This window comes from Strix aluco, chromosome 3, assembly GCF_031877795.1.
Source record: "Strix aluco isolate bStrAlu1 chromosome 3, bStrAlu1.hap1, whole genome shotgun sequence".
Taxonomy (NCBI): Eukaryota; Metazoa; Chordata; class Aves; order Strigiformes; family Strigidae; genus Strix; species Strix aluco.
Window position 1 is genome coordinate 57755437 of NC_133933.1, and position 26180 is coordinate 57781616.

General features: G+C 39.5%; 1 protein-coding gene across 10 annotated transcripts in view; it reads right to left on the reverse strand.

Annotated features, from left to right (window-relative positions):
* Positions 1–13285: 13285 nt before the first annotated feature.
* Positions 13286–26180, reverse strand: part of EPM2A (EPM2A glucan phosphatase, laforin) — a 42039-nt gene continuing 29144 nt past the window's right edge. For 9 of the 10 annotated variants that reach the window (XM_074818677.1, XM_074818686.1, XM_074818678.1 and 6 more), the window contains 2 exons: positions 16615–16856; positions 13286–15199 (listed from right to left, as the gene is read on the reverse strand). In XM_074818677.1, the coding sequence (XP_074674778.1) occupies positions 14919–15199; positions 16615–16856 (523 nt within the window). In that variant the 3' untranslated portion in view covers positions 13286–14918. The remainder of the gene's footprint in view (positions 15200–16614; positions 16857–26180) is intronic. The other variant, XM_074818687.1, reaches the window with a different exon arrangement.

Below are 26180 nucleotides of genomic sequence, written 5' to 3' on the forward strand. Positions count from 1 at the left end.
GTGTTTTCCTGCAAAATGTTATCAGAGCTCCCTGGGCTCTCTTGCAAGATCTCCCCTTTATATAGAGTTAATCACAGAAGTTATGTGAGATATGAGGTAAACTATAGGGGAAGTTCACCCTTCCTCCTTTTTGTAGTAACTTAGAGATGTTATAATGTGAAATATTACGATATGAAAATGCATTATTCCCTCAGGAATATCTCAGGGGGAAGTAGAAAAGAATATAGCTAAATTTAAGGAAATTTGCCAGTTACAATATGGCTACTTGCAGGGTAAATGGCTGTCCTTTGCCAAGTGCAAAAGCATTATGATACAGTATAGAAGAACAAGCCCATGGCAAAGGCAAACTGTAATCACTGCAGAAGGTAGTATTAAAAGAAGGATCTTCTGTAGATTTCTATATTTCTGCTATGTCATATATATTTTTCAGTTGGCAAGACACAAGGAAAAAAAAAAAAAGAAATGGCATTTCGTGTTTGGGCCCATATGTGAACATCAGACTTTGATGAGTATGTGGGTGACACTTTTTTATCAGGACCTCACAAACACCAGGATCTTTAAAGCTAAAGCCTTTTTTCCCCCTACTTTCTTGGGAATGTTGGGAACATTTTGACAGAGTTGCTAAACCACACACACATGCGTGTTTGCACAGTTTCTTCTCCTGGTGTGCTTTGCCTCACTTTCCAGTTCTCTAATTTCCTTTTCAAGCTGGTTTCTCCAACTATACCGTTTTTATAAAATTAAACAGCAATTTTTCTTTGCGTTTCTCTTTCCCTGTCTGGCCAGATGGGCAGCGGGTCGGCTTGGCGGGCAGGCAGGAGGCCTGTGCTCTTCGCTGTCCTCTGAAACGCTCTGGCAGGAGGCTGAGCAGGATCTCATCACGATATCCCAAACACATTTTCTGACAAGTCTCAAAACCTTGCTCATACAAGGAGGCTCATGTGGGGTTTTTTAAGCATTAATATGCCTCTGGTTTTGTGCCAGGCTGCAACCGCTGACATTTCTATAAACTGTGCCTAATGTTAATCCCCATGGACAGTGGCAGGGGCAGGCCATGGTGAGCAAGGCGCTCCCCACGCTGGCTTTGCTCCGGCTTTCTCCCTTCCATTCTCCCCAAGGGAAAGAGGTGCCCCCGGCAAGCAGTCTGAACCACCATCACCCACTGCACTGCTGCAGCGGGCACTCGCCAGCTTGGGCCCAGAGTGTTTCAAGATCATTTATAGCTCTGAGGTGAGGGGCCAGTCTCTGTTGCAAGGCTGCCCTCAAATCAGCTCCTCTGGCATACGGGCGCTTCCCACCAGGAGGGCACAGCCCGTCTGTGCATGATGGAGCTCTCCCAGATTGCAATGAACTCCCACAGCAACTGAAAAATCATCCCTCACCTTGACATCCACTTTCAGGTCATGAATTTGTATGTCCTGTTTTTTGTGAATGTGTTTCCTGAGGGACTTCAGCCTACTTCAGAATTCCCCCACAGTGGCACAAGCTGTTTGAGGGCAGCAGATGAAGAGTGTGGGAATGGCTGCAAAAGCACATGCCCTCTTTCCTTTTCTTCTTTCCCCTGTAGCTACCATTTTTAGAAAACCACCAGTAAACTGGTGTTTTCTATGACTGCTATGCAACTAAAGATATAGTTTTCTCCTTTAAGTTTAAATGGTTTGGTCATTTGGTAAAAAGAAGAAAAAGACAACAGAAAAATCAAATTCTTTACATTATAAACCTAGAATGTCTCTCCATTCTGAACTATAGCCTTTGCTGGCAGTATTTGAATATCTTATGTGGGGTAAGAAGGGGAAGAAAGGAAACATTTCTCTTTTGGTAAGGCAGTGCCCAACCTTCCCTCTTTTTTTTTTTTTTTTTTCTTTCTAGCAAATGTTTGTAAGCTTTTCAATAAAACAGGGATTGCACATACACACCTTTTTTGTCTCTCATGACAGATGACAGCCTCAAAAGGAGCTGAGATCTAAAAACCTCCTTAGGTTCTGGGGTGCCATCAGTGCTAGCACAGAGCACTTCCACACCTTGTATGCATTAGCCACCAGGGACAGGATTTACAACACTGTAGACACTTCAGAGAGTTCAGGCTTCAGAACACAAATATCACTTACTGGCTGTGGGTATCTTAAATGCTGATGTGAGCATATGCCACCACTTCTCTCATTTCTTCTGAAATATCAGAGATTATTGTGATATCTTTGGCATAATAGCCTACTCATAAGAGCACTTGCTTTGGATAATAACATAAAATCTGCAAGTTGCTTTACCAATAAGCTCTAGGCTAGGCTGCAGTATAGTGGGATCAGGTCACTCACTTCCCCCCAGCCCCAGCATCATGCCAGAGCTGTGGCAGTGTGCAGAACAGATTTGAAGTTTCATTGGGCCAGAGAGAGGGAAAGCACAACAGAGATGTTGATGATGGGATCTGGAGACCAGGACGCTCATGGTTGACAAGGAGCCTGGCGGTGTCCTTCCCGCTTTCCAGAATGTTTCTGGCTTGTTAAGGCTCTTTAACATAAATTTCCTTCATGTGCTATACAGCTCAGCGTCTAGGGCCACATCCTGAGAGACATGGTCTTGAAACATTTTGAGCAGAGTGAATTAAGACTAGGGTCCCATTTTCTAGGCCACTATTTTAAGCCCTGGATAATCACAATGAACACTACAGCCATCATCCCCCTCCCCACCACCCTGAAAGACAAGGGTCAGTCTGCAACTTCATTACAAAGGACAGATGTCTCCTCCAAGGACAATGCTATGGTTCATGTCCCAGGCAGGCAGAAGTGCTTACCTGAAGTTCTCCCAAGCTAGGGGCAGGCATCAGATTTGCCTCTGTTCTCTGATTTTATATTAGGTATCTCCAGGAGACTCCTCAGTCAGCATGCAGGTAGCACATGGGGCCTGGGACACCCAATAATATACTCTCATCCGGTCCTTAAAACTTAGGTGGTTTGATTCAGTTTTTAGTTGGTAATAAGAAAAGCTTATTAAGAAACTTCTTGCTGTCTGGTCTGTAGCTGGGGTATTACAACTGCTGCAGGTCACCAGAAATAAAGCTTTCGGGAAAGGGATGGGAATTGGGACAAGTTTAGGAGGCATTAATCAGAAACATGCTTGGGCATATACATGAGGACTCTTTCCTTTAAGTTATTCTCCATTACTTCTAGGTCTTTTATCTGTGCATGTATGCATCAGGATTTTTATAAATAAAATAATTCACCAAAATTGCAGTAGTGCAAGTGCCAGAGGAGCCACACAGCAATGCTAATGTAACGATTGCTTTCACTTGGTTGTTTAATCACTCAGAAGCACCATTTGCTGCCTGCAGGATTTTTGCATCTTCAGGCCTCTGTGAGATGGCCAGATGAGTGCAGGTGCTCACTTTCCTCTTCATGCTGGTGGCCTCTGACCAGAGGCAGTGAACAAATGGAAATCAGAGGTAAGCAAGAGTTAAAAGAATGAAGGCTATGTGGGAATGGCATGCACACTTTACTTAATGCCTTAATAAGCCAGAAGGTTTTTGATACAGCAGATAACAAACAAGGTGTTATGGTTTAACCCCAGCCAGCAATTAAGCACCATGCAGCTGCTTGCTCACTCCTCCCCCATCCCAGTGGAGAAGAATTGAAAAAAAAAGTAAAATTCCTGGGTTGAGATAAGAACAGTTTGATAACTAAATTAGAATAAAATATAATAATAATAATAATGAAAAGGAATATAACAAAGAGAGAGAGAAATAAAACCCAAGGAAAGACAAGTGACGCACAATGCAATTGCTCACCACCTGCTGACTGATGCCTGAGCAGCGATCTGCCCCTCTCAGCAAACTCCCCCAGTTTATATACTGAGCATGACATTCTGTGGTATGGAATACCCCTTTGGCTAGTTCAGGTCAGCTGTCCTGGCTATGCTCCCTCCCAGCTTCTTGTGCACCTGCTCACTGGCAGAGCATGGGAAACAGAAAAATCCTTAACTTATGGATAAGTGCTACTTAGCAACAACTCAAACATCAGCATGTTATCAACATCATTCTTACACTGAATCCAAAACACAGCACTGTACCAGCTACTAGGAAGAAAATTCACTCTATCCAGCTGAAACAAGGACACAGGGATAAAGGGGAAAAGTTTGTCTCAAGGGAAGCAGAGATTTAGAAGTGACCTTTTAAAGGTCTACACCTAAACAAAGTCTTAAAGCAGGGGGTTCCACTTTCAAACACAACAAAATGAGTTTAGCTCCGCATCAATGCTGCTGGAGCCCTCATGCTCAGCGAAGCATTTGCAGATGACCTTGTGTTTAGGTTTGGGCTAAGGTTTTTTTTATTCCCATTGGACTTCATTGAGTGCTTAATACTCTGCTATGTGTGTGCCTAACAGAACACATGCTTCTCTGATGGAGAAGGTGGAGACAAGATTAATTACACTCTGATTCTTCCAGTACAAAAACTAGGGGATATGAAATGTACCACAAAACAAACAAAATAATGTGGTTATTTCTCCAGTGTGTAGCAGACTTGTGGAGTTTCTTGCCAGAGGTTACTGTGAATGCTCAAACTTATGCCCACAGGAAACAGCACAAGCACTTGAATAGATATATATTATAGATTACTAAACAGACAAATTACACCAGCTCTGCAAATCCCTTGAGGTACAAATGGTCAAAGCCCTGGGGGAGCATAGTGCCCTCTGTATTTGGTCCGGTCTAACTCTGCTCTTGGCTTCTGCTTGTAGCCACTGTCCCAGTCAGGGTGTTGGGCTGGATGAACCCTCAGTGTGACCTCATGCAGCTGCTCTGTAAGTGAACCGCTCTGTGCAGCTATGGCCTAGGGGAGAACAACATTGTCAGCCTCACTTTAGAAATACAGAAGCCAAAATTAAGTCTCCAGACCCTGTTTCCAGGATATCCCCAGGATGCAACTCATGTTTTTGAGCTGAGCAAACAAGGTAGGCCTAGGGATCACCTCAGAAGTCAGAAAAGAAATCTTATTCTTACAGACCCCTGGGGGACACCAAGCATAAATCAACGCAATCTCAAGCTGTTGGTGATCAGTTCTTACTGACTGTCCTCATTTAGCCACCCACTGCCCTGCTGAAGCTCCATCACCAAACAGAGGTCCTTGGACTTCTGTCGCTTCCCCTCCAGGATGGATAATTGGAGTACAGAGCAAACTCAACATAGCCCACTTACTGTGCGGCACTTCAAAACACCTCTCAGAAGTTGCTGTGTTATAAAATGCCAACGCACCTCTAGTAAAGAGGACTGCTTGTCTTAGCATTTGTGTTGGGTTAACTGTTAAAAATTTGAGTCAATATTTTATGAAATTAAACAGAAGAATAGCCTTGAACTCGATTCTGTCATGGTCAGGCAGCTACTTACACCCTTACTGGTCAGCAGTTGGGGGAATCTGGTCCTGTGTGGCCAAGGCACTACTGCTGGCAACAGCTGTGAACACTGGCTGGAGGAGGCCACAAGCAGAGGGGAATAATAACTGATGGTAATCAGTGAACAGCTTCAACACATCTGTGCCAAAGCATAGGCAATGAAAGAACTAGATAGAGAAAAATAGAAAAATAAGCAGAATTCCATTCATAAGAAAATGCTGTAGCCCTGGTATCTGGTATGCATCTCCAAAGGGCTCTGTCTGAGGCACACATCACAATTTGGTAGTATTTGTGAGCTGAAAAGACCAGAAGAAAAGACTATCCACAACCGTTGCAAGTTGCCAAGTGTTCTTCAAGACTAACTCTTCACTGAAGGAGATGGAAACACATAAGGGTTTCCTGAGTAGCAACTGGTGTGGGAAAAAACAACACATTAGTTCAAATTATGTCTAGAAGGACTGATGGGAAAATAATACTCCACTGTAGTTTTCAGATTCTTCAGCAGGGAGATTTCTATCTATCTATCTGCTATGATTTCTGCACATCTCTTGGAGGTGATCCAGAGTCATGCAGAAACATTACATGGTTTTGTACTTCTCCCACCAGGTTCAAGAATTATGAAGGAGCAGGTGAAAAGAAGGAGCTGTCACACTGAAGCTGGTACAGTATTGCTCTGGTATTTGGCAAGTCTGGAATGAGCAGTTACCAAGATAGAGTAAGGAAGTTCACAGAGAATAAAAATTTCACAAGTCAAATAATTTTCCTCAGAACTTCTTGAGTTTTTTTCAAATAGAAGAAGCAGAGGCAGAAAGCAAGCGGAAAAGTACAAGAGTAAATGTGTACAGACTAGAGAAAATCACACTCATGCATAACACAGCAGAAATATTGCTAAAAACTGCAGGGTCTCCCCAAGACACTGCAGAGCTCATTTGCGTTTCCAGCCATTATGTATCTGACACGTACACATTCATTCTGTTAATTTCCAGTCTTGAAAACTCTGATCTTTGGTAGGCTTCCTCTTCATTTTATTTCTTTTCCAGGCAGGCGTATGGCACATGAACACAGAAGCTCAGACAACTCTACTGGTGTGCACAACACAGTTGTTCAATACTGTATTTGTAATGAAGTTCCAACACTTTCAATTATCATCCATTCCCTTGAAAAATGAGGTGATTTCAATCTACCACCTAACACAGCTTGCCCGAGTCACAGAGTCATGTAACAAGCAAGTATCCTTATCCTTTTGTAAGGGCTCAGAGCTCATGGCATTTGCTGGGGACATTTTGGTTGCAGCAATGCACCAATTTAGAACTTGTCTCATCAAAAATCAAGGTGGAGAATGCAGCAAAGCACTTAAGCACCAACTGTAGAGTTTTCAACTTGAAATCCCCAGGACTATACCCGTACTTAAATTTCCACAAGTGGTAAGAAGTACTTTGTTAGATCAGTTTCTATCTAAAGTAGGTGTTCCCTGAGCAAAGCCTTTCAGAGTGCAGGAGAATCAGCAGATCATCTGCCTAAACCCACTGCTAAAAAAAGGGAGGAAGGATATGTTGATGTGTGCAAGCATGTCTTCTGTTTGACTTTAACAACTTTTTCCAAATCATTTTCTCTCCTGTCTTGTCAGATGAAAAACAGGTAATAACAGGATAAACATTCTGGTAACTACTGCATTTCTCACCAATGTTTGTTTTACAGGTGTGGGGTTCTTAAGACAAATTTCAAGACAGTGAACCCTGGATCTTCACAACAGCACAAAAACATAACAGTTTCAGAAACAGTTTCAAACCTAGCTATTTTTTGTATTTTCTGTGCTACCCAAGCATATCTTTCAGTCTGGAATATAAGACAGTCATTGAGCAAAAATAAGATAACTGCATATTTTAAGCTCAGTAATACTCCAATAAACCAGGATGATCATCATTAAAAACACAGAAATTACCCTAGATGTATATAATTTATATCAATTTCTGATATGATTCTTTGGGGGTTTGGGTTTTTTCTCTTTAAATCAGGGTGCTACTGAAAGACACCTTGAAATTACTGCTATTCAGGAAAGCAAAATAAAACCATGTTTACTGCTAAAATTAAGTTATTGATTTCAGTTCCCTAAACAGAAATACAGAAATGGCAGAGCTCAGCATTTTCCAAAGTGCACTCAGGTCATGTTTCCAGCAATCAAGAGAGACCTAATCAAATTTTTTCCTCTCAAAAATAACAACCTTGGCAGATTTTGTTAAATAGCTTGCTAGGCTTTGCTGTTGCTGCGGATAACATGTGCTTTTGGTGATCACTGGGTGCTGAGATGTATTTGTGTCTCTCTGTCGCATTTCCTCAGTCCTTGTGCCAAGTGGTGAATGAGATATTTTGAAGTGCACTGAAATAAGAGTGACGATGTGACCGATGTGACCGTGCCAGTTGGACCACTGCCCCCAGGGAGCAAACCCTGCCCACTCCTCATCTCTGAGCCTTTGCCCCAGTTCACGGCTACGTCCCAGCTGCTCTTGGTTCACACAGCTCTGCCTGGACTACCTCTCCTCCCTGTCCTTAGCCTGCATTGCAAGCCCTCACTTTATCCTCTGCTTCTTTCCACATTACATGGGACCACTGGAAGGGAGCTCTGCTTCATCTCAGCAGACCGCTCCTTTTTATAGTCCACATATTTTCCTGCTCCTGCTTCTAAATCTTTTTCTGGTGGTCTAGTATATCTAGATATTGCCTTATGAAATGTTTTGTAGTCCTTTGCATGAAAATTACTGCAGAATAATGCATTTATTTTACCATTTAGGAAGTGGAAGATGTCAAAAATTCAGAGCAGCATTTTCTATTTTAGTTGCCCATAGTTGAGTATCTAAACTGTTAATTTAAAAAAAAAAAAAAACCCAAACCTAAAACCACGTAACAAACGAGATTTTTCAGTGGTGCTGAGAACAACCTATCATGATTGCTTTTGTTATTTTCTGAAGAGGGCACTTGCATGGAAAGTGCTTTATAAGGCACCAGGAAAACTACAGTAAGTCTGACTGAAGATGACGGCATCTGTTCATGCATCCTTATTTTCAGGTGTGTAAGATATCCCATTTGGGAAGAAGGCCAGATGAGAGTCCTAGGTCTTATTGCTAGATCGTGTGTTGCCTGTGAGTGTCATCAAACTGCAATACTCACACACATGACAGGAAAGTATGCTGGGGACACGGACAAGTAACTCCCAGTGAAATTTAAGCCAATCATTTAGACCATATTAACATGGACTTGCAAAGTACTTGAAATAGTGTCTGATCAAATGCTCACAGACACTGTGGGTGGAGGCACTGAGAACAGCAGTTGTCCCATCCAATTACTGGTAGGGGACCGAGGTTAAGCACCCTTTGTGTCATGGTAAGAAACAGAACAACTCAAGTACAGAGATTAAATAATCCATTTCACCTGCAGAGTCTACCTGGTGTCAGGGCCACTGCTACTCACAGTTGCAATTTCCCATTCTGGTGCTCTGGCTATAAGCACAGGTGTTGCAAGGCAGAAGACCTCTAAGAAGCTTTGCTGCTTCAGAAGACACAGGTGAAGACAAAAACTCCATCAAGACATATGTTTGTTTAGACTTCCATCTGGAGCTATCATTTAAGTTTACTTTAACCCTTAAGCATATTTTTACCCTTTCCATCAGTTTTTCTACAGCATAGCCTTATCGATCCTATTTCAGAACACATCTCTACGCAAGGGATTTATTTGACTGACAAATCACAGTGCATCAGCAACCATTTTTGTGATCATAAAGTTTCACCAGTTTGAGTACCCAAGAGAGGGTATCCAACTGGTCTGTGTTCTTGAGAGCTTACCCTTCCACATTTCTTTCTTTATACAGTTAAATATTGTAACTACATTTTAAGCCTAAATAGTTTGGTGGTACCCCTTTAACTGGTTAGTGAACTTTAAATACCAGCTATACTTTTATCTACACAATGATTATGTTTTCAAGAGAGTTGTGGTGTTTGCTATCCCACTACAAAATATTTTTCCCTTTGACATTAGCTAGGATTATACTTTATATATTTTTGCCTTTCTCCAAATACAATCTTTATATTCATTTCTTAACCTCTGTGTTTATGTATTTTATTGAATTTTTAAAGGTTGGATTCATTTTCAGCATTTGATTTGTTGCAGTGACTTCAGGCTGGCTGCCCAACTTAACCATGGCTGCTACCCTTGGATGATGGCCTGACTGTTAATTATTTCCCTGCTGAAACTGCATTACCACAAAACAAATTTTGTTATAATGACATTAAGTAAAGACCATAGAAACCTGCCCAGCATCAGAAATTTTTTCTTGGCAGCTGTTTTATGCTTTTTCCTCACATCATCTAAATCAAGAATGAGATATCATTTAATATTTTACCAGCTCATGAATAAACAGGCCTTCTATTTTCCTTGATGTAAATATAACAACATCAGCACTGAAGTAATTATCAAATCATAGACATTATCCTGCAATCTCTATAAATTCAATCTCCCAAATAAGACAACATGTTTAAGCACAAAAAGGTTGAATTATGTAGGGCTAAGGTTCACAGTTTACCATTCTTGGTTTACAGGGTATAACAGTTCTTACTTCCTTATCCCCAGACAAGTCTTGATATGCAAAAAAGGTTTGGTAAAATACTTACTACTCATCTTTACAAATATAGCAATTTTTAGCCACAAAACCATTTCTAAACCAGCCAAGACTGGAATGAAGGATCTTGAGGTGAAAGGGTGGAGCAAGAGAAAATTAAGAATGAACACCCTATTGGTTCACTATTAGCATAACGGAAGGGCCAACAACAACATGTATTTTGGCTGCTTATATCACAATCATGCAATTATGCTAATATATGGTAATGTCATTGCCCTTGAAAAAATTGCTTTCCTCTGTTAATTTAGGAATATCAATTATGAAGTCATATGGTTTGGTCTTGCTGTTGGTGATGTCGTTGTGTTGCTGAGCAACAGAAAAAGGATTAAATCCTTTATACTTCCACTGTTCCAAAGTCTGCTCCCTCAGAGCAGCTCCTTTCCCTTTAAGCTACATACATGTGGAAAATAAAACACAATTTTTTCCAGAGAATATTTTTAAAGAAATAACTGCAGAAGTGTTGATTTACCACTGAGAATGTAAACAGTTGGAGTTGGAGACAGCCCTGTCCTCTGCTACATTAATCCAATTCCATTTTAGCTAAGGGCAACCCGATGTTCATTATCCTTCAAGAAGGTAGGGCTTGCTTGCCAAATATATGTTTTTGCGATAGTTATTATGCTTCTAAATATTTCTTCATAGTTTCCTGTTGGACAGTCCCAGTGTATTGCTTTAAAGAATCATATTACTTATTTTTTTTTAACTTTATCATTGGTTTGAAACCTCTCACTGCAATTTAATGATGAAGAATAAAAGAAGCAACAGGGTAAAACAGTTATGGGAAATGTCTTTGACTACTTCAAATCATTTTTTTTTTCTCAATTACAGACCAGTAAAGTCAGTGAGTTATATAAATTAGAACTCAAAAGGCCGTCATGGTAGGTAATGGAGTAAGTCTGACTGTTTGCATTCTTGGTTTACACAGGGATTTTATTACTTGCTCTGACACAACCTACAGCCTATCTTTTTCCTTTACCTCTGCCCAAGAAGGCTTGGCTGGCAGTCTCAAATTTTAATTCCACCCCAGAGCAGAGACACTGTTTTACATGTGGTTTTGTGCAGTACCCACAACTCTGTTGCCAGGTGTGAGACTTTCCAACTACTCCGGAGTACAGCCTGGTATAAAATCTGCAGTCCCAGCCACATCCAGAGCTTCACTGTGTTTGGTGCCGTACAAACAGGGAGAGACCATAAACTTACAACCTCAGCCACTAGAGCAGACAAGTGCCAGCAGGATCAAAGTTAAAAGTGTGAAATAATAAGTAAGGAATAAAGAAGAAAGGAAGGTATTCAACAGTCGTGCCAGCCAGCCCAGTCTCCTTTCCCCAGGCTGCATTGCCCACCTAAAAATGTCATGCAGATTTTCATTAGTACTTTTCTGATGTCAAAAGGAAAAATATGCATGAAACTATACCACTCAAAGATTACCCATACCTCAAGGGGCTGTGTTTGTTACAAAATCATTCATAAGAGGTAGGATTGCTTAGCTCCTTCATGTACATAGCCCTGGGAAAGAATACATACTATTTGACCTAATAATGACATTGAGATACTCTAAGTACCTGGAGTTATAAATATTCCCATTTCATGCAAATTCTACTTTCTTCTTCAATTTAACAGAAGTAAAAACCTGGCTGTAACAGGGCAGAGAATACTGATGATCATACCAGCAGAAAACCATTTCCCCCAGTTGATGCTTTTTAGTGATGCGTTATCAAAATATTTCTACCTGGTTCCTGTTATTGTGTGTGTACTAGTTGGGCTTCTTGGGCCCACGTTAAAATAACTGTTACTGTTTATCTGTTTCTAATTCTTTCTATGGGAGCTGTTCTTCTCTAAATTTTGTAGCACTGTTATGACTAAAGTAGCAAGGAAATATACAAGTATATAAACAACTGTCTTCATCCTTTCATACAAATTGCATCAAGAGGCTAGTCTGTGGAAAGAGCTAATGATCCAATCAGCATAAGAACTTATTACAAATTGGAATTCTAATATATAATCTCTAGATGCAGATTTATCATGTAATTATACAGTTGGAGAAATGGAATATTTTTATATGCTTGCTTTTTCTGTTGCTGTAGCCTCTTGCAATGATCTCTTTAGCATTTAAATTCCTAGTTACATTCAACAGACAAGGCTTTGAATGAATGTTACTCAACAGGGTGGCCTTCAATGAGGAAGGTGGAAAGGTGGCAATGAGAAAAAAAGGTATGCTACAAACAGGTAAAAAGGGACTGCAAGCCATGGGATCTCTTTGCATTCTTTGTTAACATGATGTTGGCAAGTTGTTTGTATGCAGTTCATCGGCTAATGCAATCTGTATATGATATAGTCCCCAGCAGTTCAGCAGACAAGCAAACTGAAATGACAATAAGCAATGAATCAACAATCCCTTGCTGAAATGACAATAAACAACGAATTAAAAACCCCTTGCTAGGGCTTCCTTGAATCTGTGGCTTCTGTATCACTTGAATTCCTGCCTTACAAATGAAGCATCAGTCTGCTTCTAATACCAATAAAATCAGAATGAGGAAATAGCTGATACAGCATGGCTGTACATACTTAGTCATATACTTACCTGTTTGTGCCATGTTATGCACTGTTGAGTCCCAAGAGCCCCAAAAGAGAAATATAGTTATCTGTGAAACAAGAACCAAACCCACAAGTACCTGTCCCAACATATATTACAAGTTGCATCTGATGGACAGGACTGTCTGTCAGGGATGCTTGGAAACACATTTTAAGCTTGTGGTTTCAAATATATCTCAACAGAAATGTAAAACTCACTTGAGTTTTACTCTCTACTTCTTATGCCATCCTCCTCCTCTCAGTGCTTGATTTTGAGAAGTACATGGTAGCAAAAGCTCATCGTTTTAACTTTAAACTCAGTCAAAACAAGGTAACTCCTGGGCAGTCAGGTGTAGCTGTGCAAATTTGCACGACAGCCCAAGAGCCAGACAGCAGGACTGACACAGTACTTCTGCTCTCTGCATCAGGCTAGGAGAAGAAATCCCTTATTTTGTCTTTTGAGGTAGCAGAGGTGCCACACACATCTTTGCTGTGCTGTTTATTGAGATTTCCTCCTCAACAGCCCACCGAAACTGACACAGCATAGCAAACAAGAAATGGGCTGTTATCATTAAAGTGGCTGGTCCCACCTCTATATAGAAATATCAGTCATGACCCTTTTTGCTACTCATGAAATTGGGAGCCAAAGACATATGAGAAAATGGGCTGCTGGAATTGTCATTATGTTTTTATTTAATAGAGAACTTTTCTCATCCATTTTCTAAACAGGCAGTGTTATTTCAAAATATCAGAAGCAAAAACCACACATACAGAATAACTTAAACATTTTTCCTTTTGAAGATGATTGAAGTACAGGATAAATAAAACTTACGTTATTCTGGACATTCTCCATAAACAGTTCAGATCTAATAGTTTCTCCATTAAGTGTTCAGATAATCGATATATATCAGCTAAAGTACTCTGGCACTGACTGGGTCTTCAGAGGAACAAGTTGGCTGAAAAAAATAAGATTTCACTAAAGAATAAACCTATAGAAATTAGATTTCATAATGTTTATGTGTCCTTAATCCTCTATTCCTTAGGAAATGCCTTCTCTCCCTTCTCTCTTGGACTTAACCTACAGCAAATTGGTTTTACCTGAGCAGTGCTGAAAGCTCTTGGTGCCACTGCTAGTTTTGCTAAAGGTTTAAGCCACCCTGGAAAACATTAGGGATCATCCACGAAGCCAACATTAGCCTACTGAGGTTAACCTCCTGAGAAACCCTGCTCTTTGCTCCTATAGAGGAATGTATTCACTTCATTCACCCCAGAGATAGTCCAGCATTAGCTTCAATAGGCTAAATCTAGCATCTATGAACATCCACACACTGCTTGCACAAGGAAAGACTTTTGCTATAGTGAAGAAATTAATCTAGGTCAACAACACAGAGGCTGTAGTGTCAATCATGTGCTGAGACTTATCACGCAGTTCCTACAGGTCCTGTTTTAGCCCAGTGTTTACTGCTTAGATTCACTTGGCACCTAGGGAGCCCACTGTACAGCACTGCATGGACCAGAAGACCAAAATGTATCTTTGACTTAGAGATCTCACACATAGGATAGTGTAATAAATAGTAGTCCTTCCCTGCAACAGAGTAAAACTGCAGTAAGTGGAGCTGTTTCCTCTCTTCATGCCACATCCCTGCTAACCCCAGTGTCATTAAAGAACATAGCTGTAACTCATAATATTTAACATTAACTAGATAGGCAAAGAGAGCAAATCTTAGTTCACTGCATTAGACATTAGCTTTTTGTTTAAGAAACTGAGCTGAAAAATCACTTCCCTTCTGGTCTTTTTCACTAATACCACTTGTCTACAAAATTACTAGAAAACACTTCAATAATGTATACTCCACCTAAAATAACTGAGAAGCTTTGAGACGATCAGCTCCATCCTAACCTGAACCTTAATCCAGTCAACCTTTGCATCCGTTTTTCTGAGAATACCTTCTCCTTCTTGTCACTGAAATATTACCAACTACATTTCACCTCATGTCTTATTTAGTGTCTACCCTAAAACCTCAGTTCCTATAGGCAAGTAGTTAAAAGAAAATCTTAGTTTCGCTTTGCAGAGTTTCCAGGTCTCATACTTGCAGCAAAAGGCTTGAAAACATGAATAATATCAGCTTAAAGAAAGTAAATAAAAACCCCACAAAGGCACTTTTTAAACAAAATTCTCATGACTTTTATGACAAGTTTATAATCTGAAGAGGAGAGGCAATCATCTGATTCATAATTTCTAAATCCTTGGGGTGCAAATGTAAGGATTCCTCTTCATCTTCCTTTTCCTCTTCCGCTTTTTACTCTTGTATTTTGCATGAGGAATGAAGATGCCCAAATTTCTGGTAGAAATCATCTTCAGCACGATTCAGAGCTTCCTCGTCTATGTAGACAGCTGGTCTCCGGGAAGCCAAAAAGTACTGCACTTTCCGCAGGCTCCATCCCATCACATACTTCAGCCAGCCACTGACAGCAGCTGTAGACCTGCCAACGCCAGCATTGCAATGAACGTAGACAGTGTGTCCATTCTCCAGCAGCCCATGCAAGAGACAGACAGCTTGTGGCAACATCTGTATTCTTCCTAAGGTTAAAAACAAGGCATGTTCATTTGCATTTGAGAAAGCTAGGTTCATGGTTGAGATTATGTCTCTACAGCCTGATATTCTGTGAATCATAATGGCAAACCTGACATATTTTGGGTTTTTTCTTTTTTTTTCTTTTTTTTCAAATGACCTTCTATTCTAACTTTGTTTTTTCCTGCAACATAGATTCAGATTACACAAAGTCTGTAAAATGCCCCAAGTTGTCTCTAAATATACGTTCTGATTAACACTGGATGTGTGTGGCATATTCATTTTCACAGGGACTGAGACAAGGCAGCAAATTACATCAAAAGCGTATCTTACGTAGCATTAAAGTTAGCAAGCCAAAAATGAAATGTTTTCTAGTACCAGATGTTTGTGAAGCTACCTATGTACTGCTGCTTTCCAAAACATTGTAATGAAGGCCGTTATGTCAATAATAAGTGAGGGAGGGAGAGTAGAAGAGTATTTTCCTGTACAACTTAATACTGCTACACTTTAATTGTGTACTAAGCATATGGTTAAACAACACAGAATATGCTTTCTCACTCCCAAAGTGATGAATATACCATATTTCCTGACACCTTTCTTCCTGTTCACCCAGGAACTGAAGCTGCAAACATCACAGCCTAACTTTTCCTTGTGGCACAGACGAGCACTGACATTTAAGACCTTTTAAATTCCCTTTTTAAGGTCTCTTGTCTTCCCTGATGTCCTATTACTGATAGGACAGTTCTCTATTTGTGGTAGCAGTACTTCACTCTATTGAAAGCATTCTCTTCTGCTGGTAGACTACTCACTTGAAAACACACACACTTTCTAACCTATTGGTTGGAAACAAGATTTTAAACTGAGCATTCCAACAGAGAAATTAAAAATAATAATTTATGTTACAACATCAGGTGCTATGGGCATTCTAAATTAATTACAAATAATTATATAAATGACTCTATGGAGATTCATCAGACTGGGATGCTATAGTTAAAAAAACCTGTTTGTTGGGGGAAGGGAATACCAGGAACAGACATACAGCATTGTCTGTCCATTTTTAACCAGCAAGGATGGCAAGCCGTCCTGCTGTGCAAGCTTTCAGTCTTCCATCTACACTGCATATTTTCATTATATGGGCTGAATTCAAACTGAAAGCAAAAACAGTCAAGCAGTTATCAATGTCGGATGGCTTTAAACTCAAATTCACATATGCTGCCAGACACAAAGTATTTTAGATGGCCTCTCTGCCTACAGGAAAATATGAATAATTTGTTAGAGACAACACACAGAGAAATTATACCTTGTGTGTTAGCTATATTTTTATACAAAATTTACACAGAAAAAAAAAGTCATCAAAGTGTCAGATTAGTAACTCAAGGGGTTTGTTACTATTAATTTACTGCAAGAGTGGCCTGAGCATTACCTTCAGTGCTCATGTCCGGGGTTGGCATCCAGACATAGGCAATACCTTCCTCTTTATACAGTTTCATGAGGATTTCAGGGCTCATGGGCTCCGGGTAGCGGTTGCAGCCCCAGGAATTCTGAACGATGTCCCATTCGGTCTGGAAGTTCATCACAGCTGTAACACCCAGCTCGTGCTTCAGCTTGACGGTCACATGCTCCAGCTGCCGAGGGCAACTTCCCAACCAGATGTTTGGCAGAATTCTAGCATTGAGAAAACATTGCAGTGGGATTGATTAAAATACCTTAACAAAGAAACTGCCAAGTTCAGCGGCGTTCCAGCTCCAAACCTGCTTAGCATTACCGCACGAACACTGCTAAGTGCAGCCTTTTCATGTCATGCAATAAGCAGCTTCTTATTTCATTACAGTTGAGTTGGTAATATTTGAGGCTGGGGATCAAGTTCCTAACCTACCACAAAGAGCCAGACGGTCTGAGAAAAGGTTCAGAGCATAATTAGTGGCACAGGTCTCCAAGGCATCCATCATTAAGCTTGCAGTAGAAGCTTACTAACATCACAGATTAGAATAAGAAAACTCTGAAGATTCATGCAATTTGCACAAAAAGAGACCTAAAAGATTCACATGATTGAGATCTGAATTACTTTAGTAAAGCCAAACACATAGAACTCTTCCAGCTTTGTAATTACCACTATAATGAGGAAAATAGACCAAAAAAACCCCCCCAAAAACCCCAAAAACAATTAAACTACCCTCTGTGCGGAAACTCAAAAATGAATGATTATCTTCTCCTTTTTCTCTGCAGAATTGCAACACATGTCTAGCTTCCCTCAAGGCCTGAAGAACCAGAAATTTTGCAAGAAAACTCAAGAGATATGTGTAGGATGGATAAACATCCACATTTCTGGTACTTATTTAAATCAAAGACTTCTATGGTTTTCCCTTTGTTAATTATCACAAAACTATTGTACGTCTCAACAGAATTTGACACAAACTGAATATTAAGAGGCTTGTTTTCAAATAAGGATTTTTAATCTGAACATGCAATTAAACTGATGGTATCTATAATGGATTATTTACATGCACAAATTATTAGTGATCGACTTTATTTTTTTTGTTTGCATTTGTTTCTATTTTGAACATGCAATCCACAAACCACACAAAATATCCCTGCAGTTGAACATACAACTTTGCAAACATTAACTGCAAAAAAATGAAGCCAGTCTACAACAAAAGCAAGATCCTCAAAAATAAAACGTCTGCCATGCATTTCTTAAGGTCTTTTCCAATTTTAATCTCAGAGACAAATAAGAAAAAATTTATGTCTATTCAGGAGCAGTTACTCCTAGAAGCAGCCCTTAAATCATCAGGTAGCTATTTGCATTCCACTATCACAGTAATAAGTGCTTACTAGCATTTAATTAAGACCTTAAGACAATGATTAAATCCTGCTATGTTACTACTGAAAGATTGTCAAAAAGAAAAATTTAAATCCAGAAAGCACTTATTGTTTCCTGTATTTTGGCTGCATCCACAGTGAGTCACATACCAGCCACACAAACAGAGTCTGGCCTTAACAGCCCCTGTTTCAGCAAGACAACGTACTTGAGCTCAGTATGTGGTAACTGAGTCCAATTTAGGCAAACATATTACATAGCAAATAACCATTTCAACCGTGTTTCAACACCAAGATCGTTTGAAGAGATTTTACTTAGTTGTTGTTTCACATCAATGTTCTGGTCTAGATTGTGGTGAGAGTATTTCCCACTGCTAATAGAAAATGCTTTTATTCCTAAGCAGCAAGCAAGCTTTGCCCCAAAATTTCAGAAATTAAGATTGAACTTGTTTCCTTTGTTACTTTTCTCACACTCCTGAACTCTACCATTATAAAGGAGAGAAGCCATGGAAAGAAAGAAGTTCTAATACATAGGCTCTGGATTTCTTAATCTACAAATTAAATTCAGTTCATATATTAAGAAATATCAATACTCAGTCAACAGTGGACTCCACAGCAACCTGAAGGAAATGCAATAAAGCACAATTATGTATTACCATTATGTTCAAGGTACAATCCCACATACTGGTACAGGAATGGAGCCTCTCAAAATTGCCCAAAACCAGTATAACCAGCTTGAGCATTCCAATTGATGAGGCTAGCGAAGGTCCACTGCAACAATTGCTTTACTGTCCCTCTTCCCATGTGCCAGCCCCACAGCAAACCCCAACCTGAAAGAGTGATCGCTGTCAGGCTTCTGCCACAGGAATCCACTGCAATGATTAGAGCATTTCAAGGTGGCGAATGTAAGTTCAAGTGCCCTAACAGATGCTGATGAACGGCTGGACGTGAGTAATGCCCACAAAACTCCACAGCCAGGAAAGAAAAATGGCAATATCACTAAAACCTTGTGACAATATGAGGATATTCTTTCAAGAACAAGAACATTAGTATCCTTCCTTCAGAGGCTTTCCTGGAGACTCATACATATGTAATTCTCTTGATATTTTGGGAAATAGCTAATAAAATAAGATACCTTGACAGGAGAGCAGAAGTGTGTTTTCTAGCATCTGATTGAATCAGGAGTGACTAAAGGGTTCCTGAGATAAATAAAATTCTGTGTAGTACTCTTGCTTACAGATAAATCAATGCTTCATAAACTTTTTCCCCAATGATTATTAAGTGGGCAAACATCACAGTGGTGCTATCTGCAAGACAACTGGGATATACACCATTTGGTTTTTTTGTTCTTGTAGCCTAAAGGGTCTTGTCCATGACAAGACCTCCTGTATTACACAATAATAATTGCATTTACCAAACAATCTGATGGGTTTACCAAGTTTTTATCACCGTCTTTCCCTGTAATTAACCAAATTAGTGGTTGCACTCAGAGAATGACCAAAACAACGTATTTAAGACAGTCAATTCTTGTGAATTATTTTTCAGGTCCTAAAGTTTAGTATTTGCGAAGATCAAGATGCAGCCTTGACCTTGGTCTTCAAGCCCCTTATTTACCCACCTCAAAATAACTGTAAAGTCTTGGTCTTGCTGGACAAGGCTCAACCAGTCCTTTCCCAGGAAAACAGTCCATGCAGAAAACAGTACTGCAGAGCTGTCCTATTGGTCAATTTATATAAAAGTTCTGGGATAATCCTACTGCATAGTACCTATATTTCCATTTGGCTTTATCTGGTTCATCACATGACTTTGTCTTACATCAGAAGGAAAGAATGAAAGGGTCAGTGCACATGCGAGTACAGAAACCAATGAAAAGTTTAGCAGCTACATTTTACACATTGATTTTTGATAGCCCTACTGAGGGCTTAATTACACTGAGGACCAGGGAAATGAACATATTAAAGCAATAATGTGGCAATTTCCTTTTTTACATCTCTTTCCTTAATAATATGACTTTTAGTTTTCCTTTTCCAATGTGGCCTTGCCACTGTACTTCAGTAGGTAGCTAGATTTTAGCCACAAGAGTATTTGGCATGGGAAAGAGACCTCTTTTACTTTCCCCTCTCAGCTGTCATCCAACAGTGCTCTGAGCTCTCCAACAGCTGTTGCCTTCCAGCTCTCATATGGTTGCTTTCCAGCAGCAGATTAAGTGATCCCTATGTATAGTTCAAAAAACATCTAGGGATTATGTGTGATCGATAAACCTATAATCTTTTCAGCCATTAATCCCTGTCATATTCCCCAAATATCACAACAGGATGGTGTTTTAACAAACTTCTACATAGAATTCTGTTTTAATATAAAAATGGCACTTTGTCATTGCACATGTTAACTCCCTGTGTTACTAAGGATAGTAAACCATGCTTGGTCCCAGAAGACATGGTCAATTCAGTCAGAGACAGTTTCTCAATGAAGAAATCACCTAGAGTAGCATAAAAAATATTCAATTAACTTCTGAGATTAAGATTTGTAGATTGTCTAAAAGCCCTTTATTTAAACTACTTTCTGTAAAGTTACTTTTAGCCTGCCCTACACTGCAGTTCTCCATCAGTAATATGGCAATAATATTTACCTACCTTAAGAGGACTTTTAGGGATTAAATGAAGGAATGAATGTCAGAAGCTTGAATCTGTAGTAACAAGGACTAAATGTTAGGCAGGTGTCTGCTCAGTTTACTTGATTTACAGAGCCCAGACTGAAGGCTGACATGTTAAAAACCTGCCTTTTGACTTGTAAACTGAGAAAACCAACATTAATTTATCATTACCAGGGAATAAACATGGAACACCCTGAAATCACTTGTACGGTTATTTTCCATCTGTCAGCATATTTAAATTATTTTTAATGATGCAGATATATATTGCACTTGGTTGCTTCCCCCCAGGACCCTGCACAGCCTAGATTAAATTATAAAAATTCACTATGAATGCATCTGAAACAACAAATGCATTAATCAATGCAAATAGTCTTCCCATCCTTAAGGAGAAAATGAGTCTGAGGCAATCAAAGATTAGCATTCCAATACTTTTTTTTTTAATGGTGCAGATGATTGTAATTTTCAGGCCAGAGGAAATGTTCCCAAAGCGTGATGCGCTGTACCTTTCAGTCTTGGACCACCACAGACAATACAAAACCAACCCAGCAACTGTAGCTGCAGGGATCTGATTCACAGGGCGGGTGACCTGCCCTAGGTGAAGACAGCAGGTTACTGCAGCAGGCGGTCACCTCCTCCTCCACGACAGAGACATCTATGCTGCTTCTTAAGCAGCTCCTGTGCTACTTTTGTGGATAATGTTTTAAGGCAAATGGGCACCAAAATAAAATTACTTTAAAATGCTGAGCTGTAAAGTGGGATGATTAAGGTACAGTTTCCAGATCTGTTCAACCATCAGTATACTACGAGCAGCCATCTTACAATCTCTCTTAAGGAGTCACAGTTCTTACAGAAAAGAGTAGGATTCAAGCCTTTGGGGAACACATTTCATCAGAACATCTACAATATTTCAGATGTCCTTCTATCCCTACAGTTGTCAGCTTTAATTAAGAAAGAGGACTTTGCCAAACTAAGGAAAAATACTAAAGTATTTTTCATTGGTTGTTGGCAATAGAGTGATCCATCAACCATGCCATTTGTTTATATCGGTAATATTTTTGACCAAGATCCAGCATATTATTTTAAAAGAAAAGTGATGGATTGATATATCCTTCAGCGCCAGGTCAAGATGAGGCCTGATGTTAAAGCTTGCAATTCACTTCAGTTGTCTGCACCAGTCTTCCTCAGATCCCACTAAGCATCTAATGACAGCAAGAGCACTAATATATACATATAAAAAGACAGCAATTTAGCTGAAACAACAAACAAAATAATGATTAAATCAGCTGTTTCCTCCCTTAAGGCTTTCTTTTCCTAAAGGTGTAACATGCAACTACAGCTACATGTAACTTGCAGCAAAAACTTGTTCTGCATTCCCAGAAGAGCAACATATATAATTCAGTCAATTTACCCCCAGCATTTTATGATGCTCGTATGCATATGGAGTGGTTTTTGTACTGATGTAGTGCTATTACCCTGACACCACTACGAGCAAGCAGCCCAAGGGGAATGTAGGCTTGAAGTACTACTCAGAGCTTTTTGTAGCACTGTAACTACTGGAGACTGCTTCCAATTACATTCCTATTTCCTCCCCTGATGGCACTGGCATAGGAACTGGTTCAGAATTTTTTTATAAAGTTGATTTTTAACGGAAAATGATGATCTGTCTGAACCAAAAGCTTGCATTGAAACTTCCTACTTTTAACCAAATCTAAACTAGTTCAAAGACCAAATGTCTGATGAGAAATGGAGACAGAGGATGGCAGTAAAAAACTCTGACCTCTCTTTCCCTCTGTCTCATTTGACACAAAAGAGCTTTCCAAAAGTGTTCCTTGGGGCATATTCAAAATGAGAATATAGGATATCCCACTAGCTGTAAGCTGACATGCTCTTTCATCTGTTCTCTACCCTCTGCCTTGTGTCAAGGCACATCACTTAAATGGTGGTACCACTGGATTATGATGACCCAGAACTATCATCCTGTATGTACTCCATTTTTTGCCACTGGCATCCTTTTAACAACATATAGCAGCTTATTCTTAGGTACATGTACGCCTACCCTGACGTACCAAGTTAGACATCTCTCTTTTCTCCTGAAACTGTGACCTAAGAGCACTTGTTAGAAATCAGATGAGGTTTCTGTACCTTTGTCAGAGCAATCTAGAAACATTACTTAGATTGCTATCTGATGTCTTCAAATGCATTTACAAACGGAGGAAGATTTTCAAATGACCAAATTCTGCTCTCCAGTGGAAGATCTGAACACTTTCAAATATTGCTTGATATGTAGAAAGCACACTGATGATTATCCTCACCTTCAGAAATATTTTCCTAACGTCCAATGTGAATAGCGCAGTCACAGGTCACAGTGACACCTTCCTGACTTCATAATGGACACAAAGAACAGATTATTCCCTTCCACTCTGCAAAATCCTTTCACTTATCTGAAAATTACTAACACACACCTACACAGCCTTGTATTCTTCTCTCTCTCTCTCTCTCTCTCTCTCACACACACACACACACACACTTGCTTGTCATATATTCAAAGCATCTGAGGATTCTTGTTTGCCTTTGGATTCTCCAGCTGATCAACATCTTTCTTAAGATGTTATGCCCAGTACTGGAAAGAGGTCTTACCATTTCTGAGAAGAACTGACGATTAGATTGTGCCACAAAGGCACAAGAATCCCTTTTCAGAGCTCCCTCACTGTCCTTTTACAGCATGAGACTTCACCTATATTCAACATGGAATTCTATTTTCAAGTTAAGATCTCTTACAAGAGATGAGCCTACTCAAGGAAAGAGTGTGATCTGCCCAAAACAGAATTATTTAAGATTTTATTAGTTACAACAGCCAGTGGTATCAAATAAAACTAAATGAATATGCAACAAAGGGGCAGATAAGATTCAGAGTTGACGAATGCATCTCAGTAATACATCTTGGAATAAATAATCTCAGCCACTCACACACATCACAGGGTTTTAAGCTAAATATAATCAATTAGAAAGGGAAACAGTACATGCTTGCAGTGATGCTTGGTGAAAGTGTTGCTTTATAGAGAGGTCAAAGTGGTAATATTAGCCTGTACAAAGAAATGAACTGAAAATAACAGAAAATTTATAGTAACCTTCTAAAAATCAATGATCCCACTCTATGCACTCAAACTCTGAACTTTCTATTAACTATTCTATTGTATCAAAAAAGATAAAAATTAAGACATTCAAAATACAATAGATGCTGGATATTTCTTCTGAAAACACTTTCATATCAGGGCAGACTAAGAATTCAGCATTTTTAAGAGGGAATTCGATGACTACTTAAAGATAAAATATGAGAGGGGCAAATCAACTGGCTCTATCTACATAAAAGAGGTAAAGAACTTCAAATTCTGTATAGTTTCACCTACAAAGCAACTACTAAGAGATGAGAAAAATGGCAGAATTTTTAAAATCTTTTTTTTATTCTTGCATCTTCCTCCAAAATACAGACAACATAGGCAGATATCAAAAGAGAGAAGTCCCTGGTTTGGTTTTGTGCAAGAATTCTGGTATCATTACATTCTTTTTAAATAAAGAACAGAGAGATCTTTCAGAAAAATGCCTACTTACCAATGAAATAATAACATAGAACTAAGGCATTATAACACTGATATTTCATTGCACATGGCGTGTGGGTAAATGGCTGTGGTCTTAATCCCTTCTCCTGCTGACTTACTTACTGATAAAGTCTCCTTGAACAAGACAAGCTGATGGAGGCTTTGTGATGAAAGGTTTGACTTAACACAGTCTGATGCACTCAATTGCCCAGCACACAGACAAGCACTACTGGCCAGAGTAGGAGAGCAAGGTTTGATCATACTATGGTCTAACTCACAGAACACCGAGATCGAATAGCCAGGCTTAATAAGATCACTCTTATCAATAAAGATGGAATAAATGGCCACAACCTTAGCAGAAGTCATCAGAGAAAAGCACTGATTAATGATAAAATTATATCCTACTGAAATGACACAGCTGCAGACTTTGTATAAACTACTTATATTTTTGAACAAAAAATTGCTTTTACCTAAATGCCAAATGTAGAAGGACCACAAGTCATTGCTTATAAATTTGTTTTGCTTTACCACTGAAGAGTGCAGTTTACTGTGAAGTTAAGAATTCTATCTCAGGGCTTTAAGTGAGGAGAATTAAATAGACTGCAACGTAGTTCCAAGGTGGTTTTTTTCTTCTTATTTGGCACTGTGATGAAAAGTAATTAAGCTCTGGCAAATTTTCTTCTTAGATGTAATTTGGACTACTTATCTAGCCTCTCACTTGGGAGCAAACTTGGCAACCAAAAAGAAACACCTGCTTTTATCACTTTAGAACAACACTTTGTCAGCTTAGCAATATCCAAAGTTTCTCAAGCCCTTGAATTCTGAGTGTTATGCTTAATAGTATCTTATTTATGCCATGTTCACAAATTTATGCATGAACATGGCATCAAAGTACCTCATTTGCTGATATGTAGTGCAAATAAGCCATTAAGATTTGACCTCAAGCTTACATTGTGCTAAAATGAAAACAGGTAAGAAAAATATCAAACCTGTAAGTAAAATACAAGGTTACCCAGACATTCAGCTACAAAGCAGTTCCAGTGGTACAGTGCCATCAGGTTCTGTTGTCCTAGGAGGAGATTTCCACAGCATCAGATTGATGGCACAAAAGGGCTTGGTTGTCATCCCCTCTTCACCCACCAATCTGCATTTACAGCAGGTGGTATGGTGCACTCTTTGGGTTATGAGACACGGAGCAACGATGTTAATGCCTAAGCACAGCACAGCTTTCCTTCTCATTCATAACCTTCTGGTGGACTCTGCACCAGGGATACAGGATAAGAAGGATCCACGTGAGTAGAATTAAAGTCAATCACTTAAGAGAAGTTTAGTGTAGATAGATCCACAAAGCTTTATGTTTATAGCCCATTTTTCCCTTCCAGAGCAACCTCAAACATTCCCTTACAAAGAGCATAAGAGCTTTATTAGAAGAAATTCACTAAAACATCTCATAAGGACAGCTGCAGAGATCAAGGGCATTTCTAACATCTTACATCCTGCCACAGCAGGGAACGTATTTGATGAAAACACCTAGACAACTGGGAAGTAAACCACATCCCACACTGCAAAAATTACAATAATGGATAAATAAGCAGTAGCACTATGCCTGAGAGTCAAAAATAATCCTTTTACTGTATTCAGTACTCATAGACTGTCATCAGGAAGAATGGGAAGAAGAAAGAGAAACCCCTGAAGAGCCCAGAAGAGAGTATCAGAACAATCAGAGATCTAGAAGACAAGTTTTCAGAGAAAAGGCTGAAAGAACTGAGGGTTAATATCAAAATGAAAAAACTGAGATGTTCCAACCTCAATCTCTCTGTGATTCTGGGAAAAAGGATAGGAGTTTCCAAGCATATAAGAGATGGCTATAAAGGGGCAGGATACTAATTTGTTCTCCAAGTCAGCTGAGGAAAGGATAAGAAG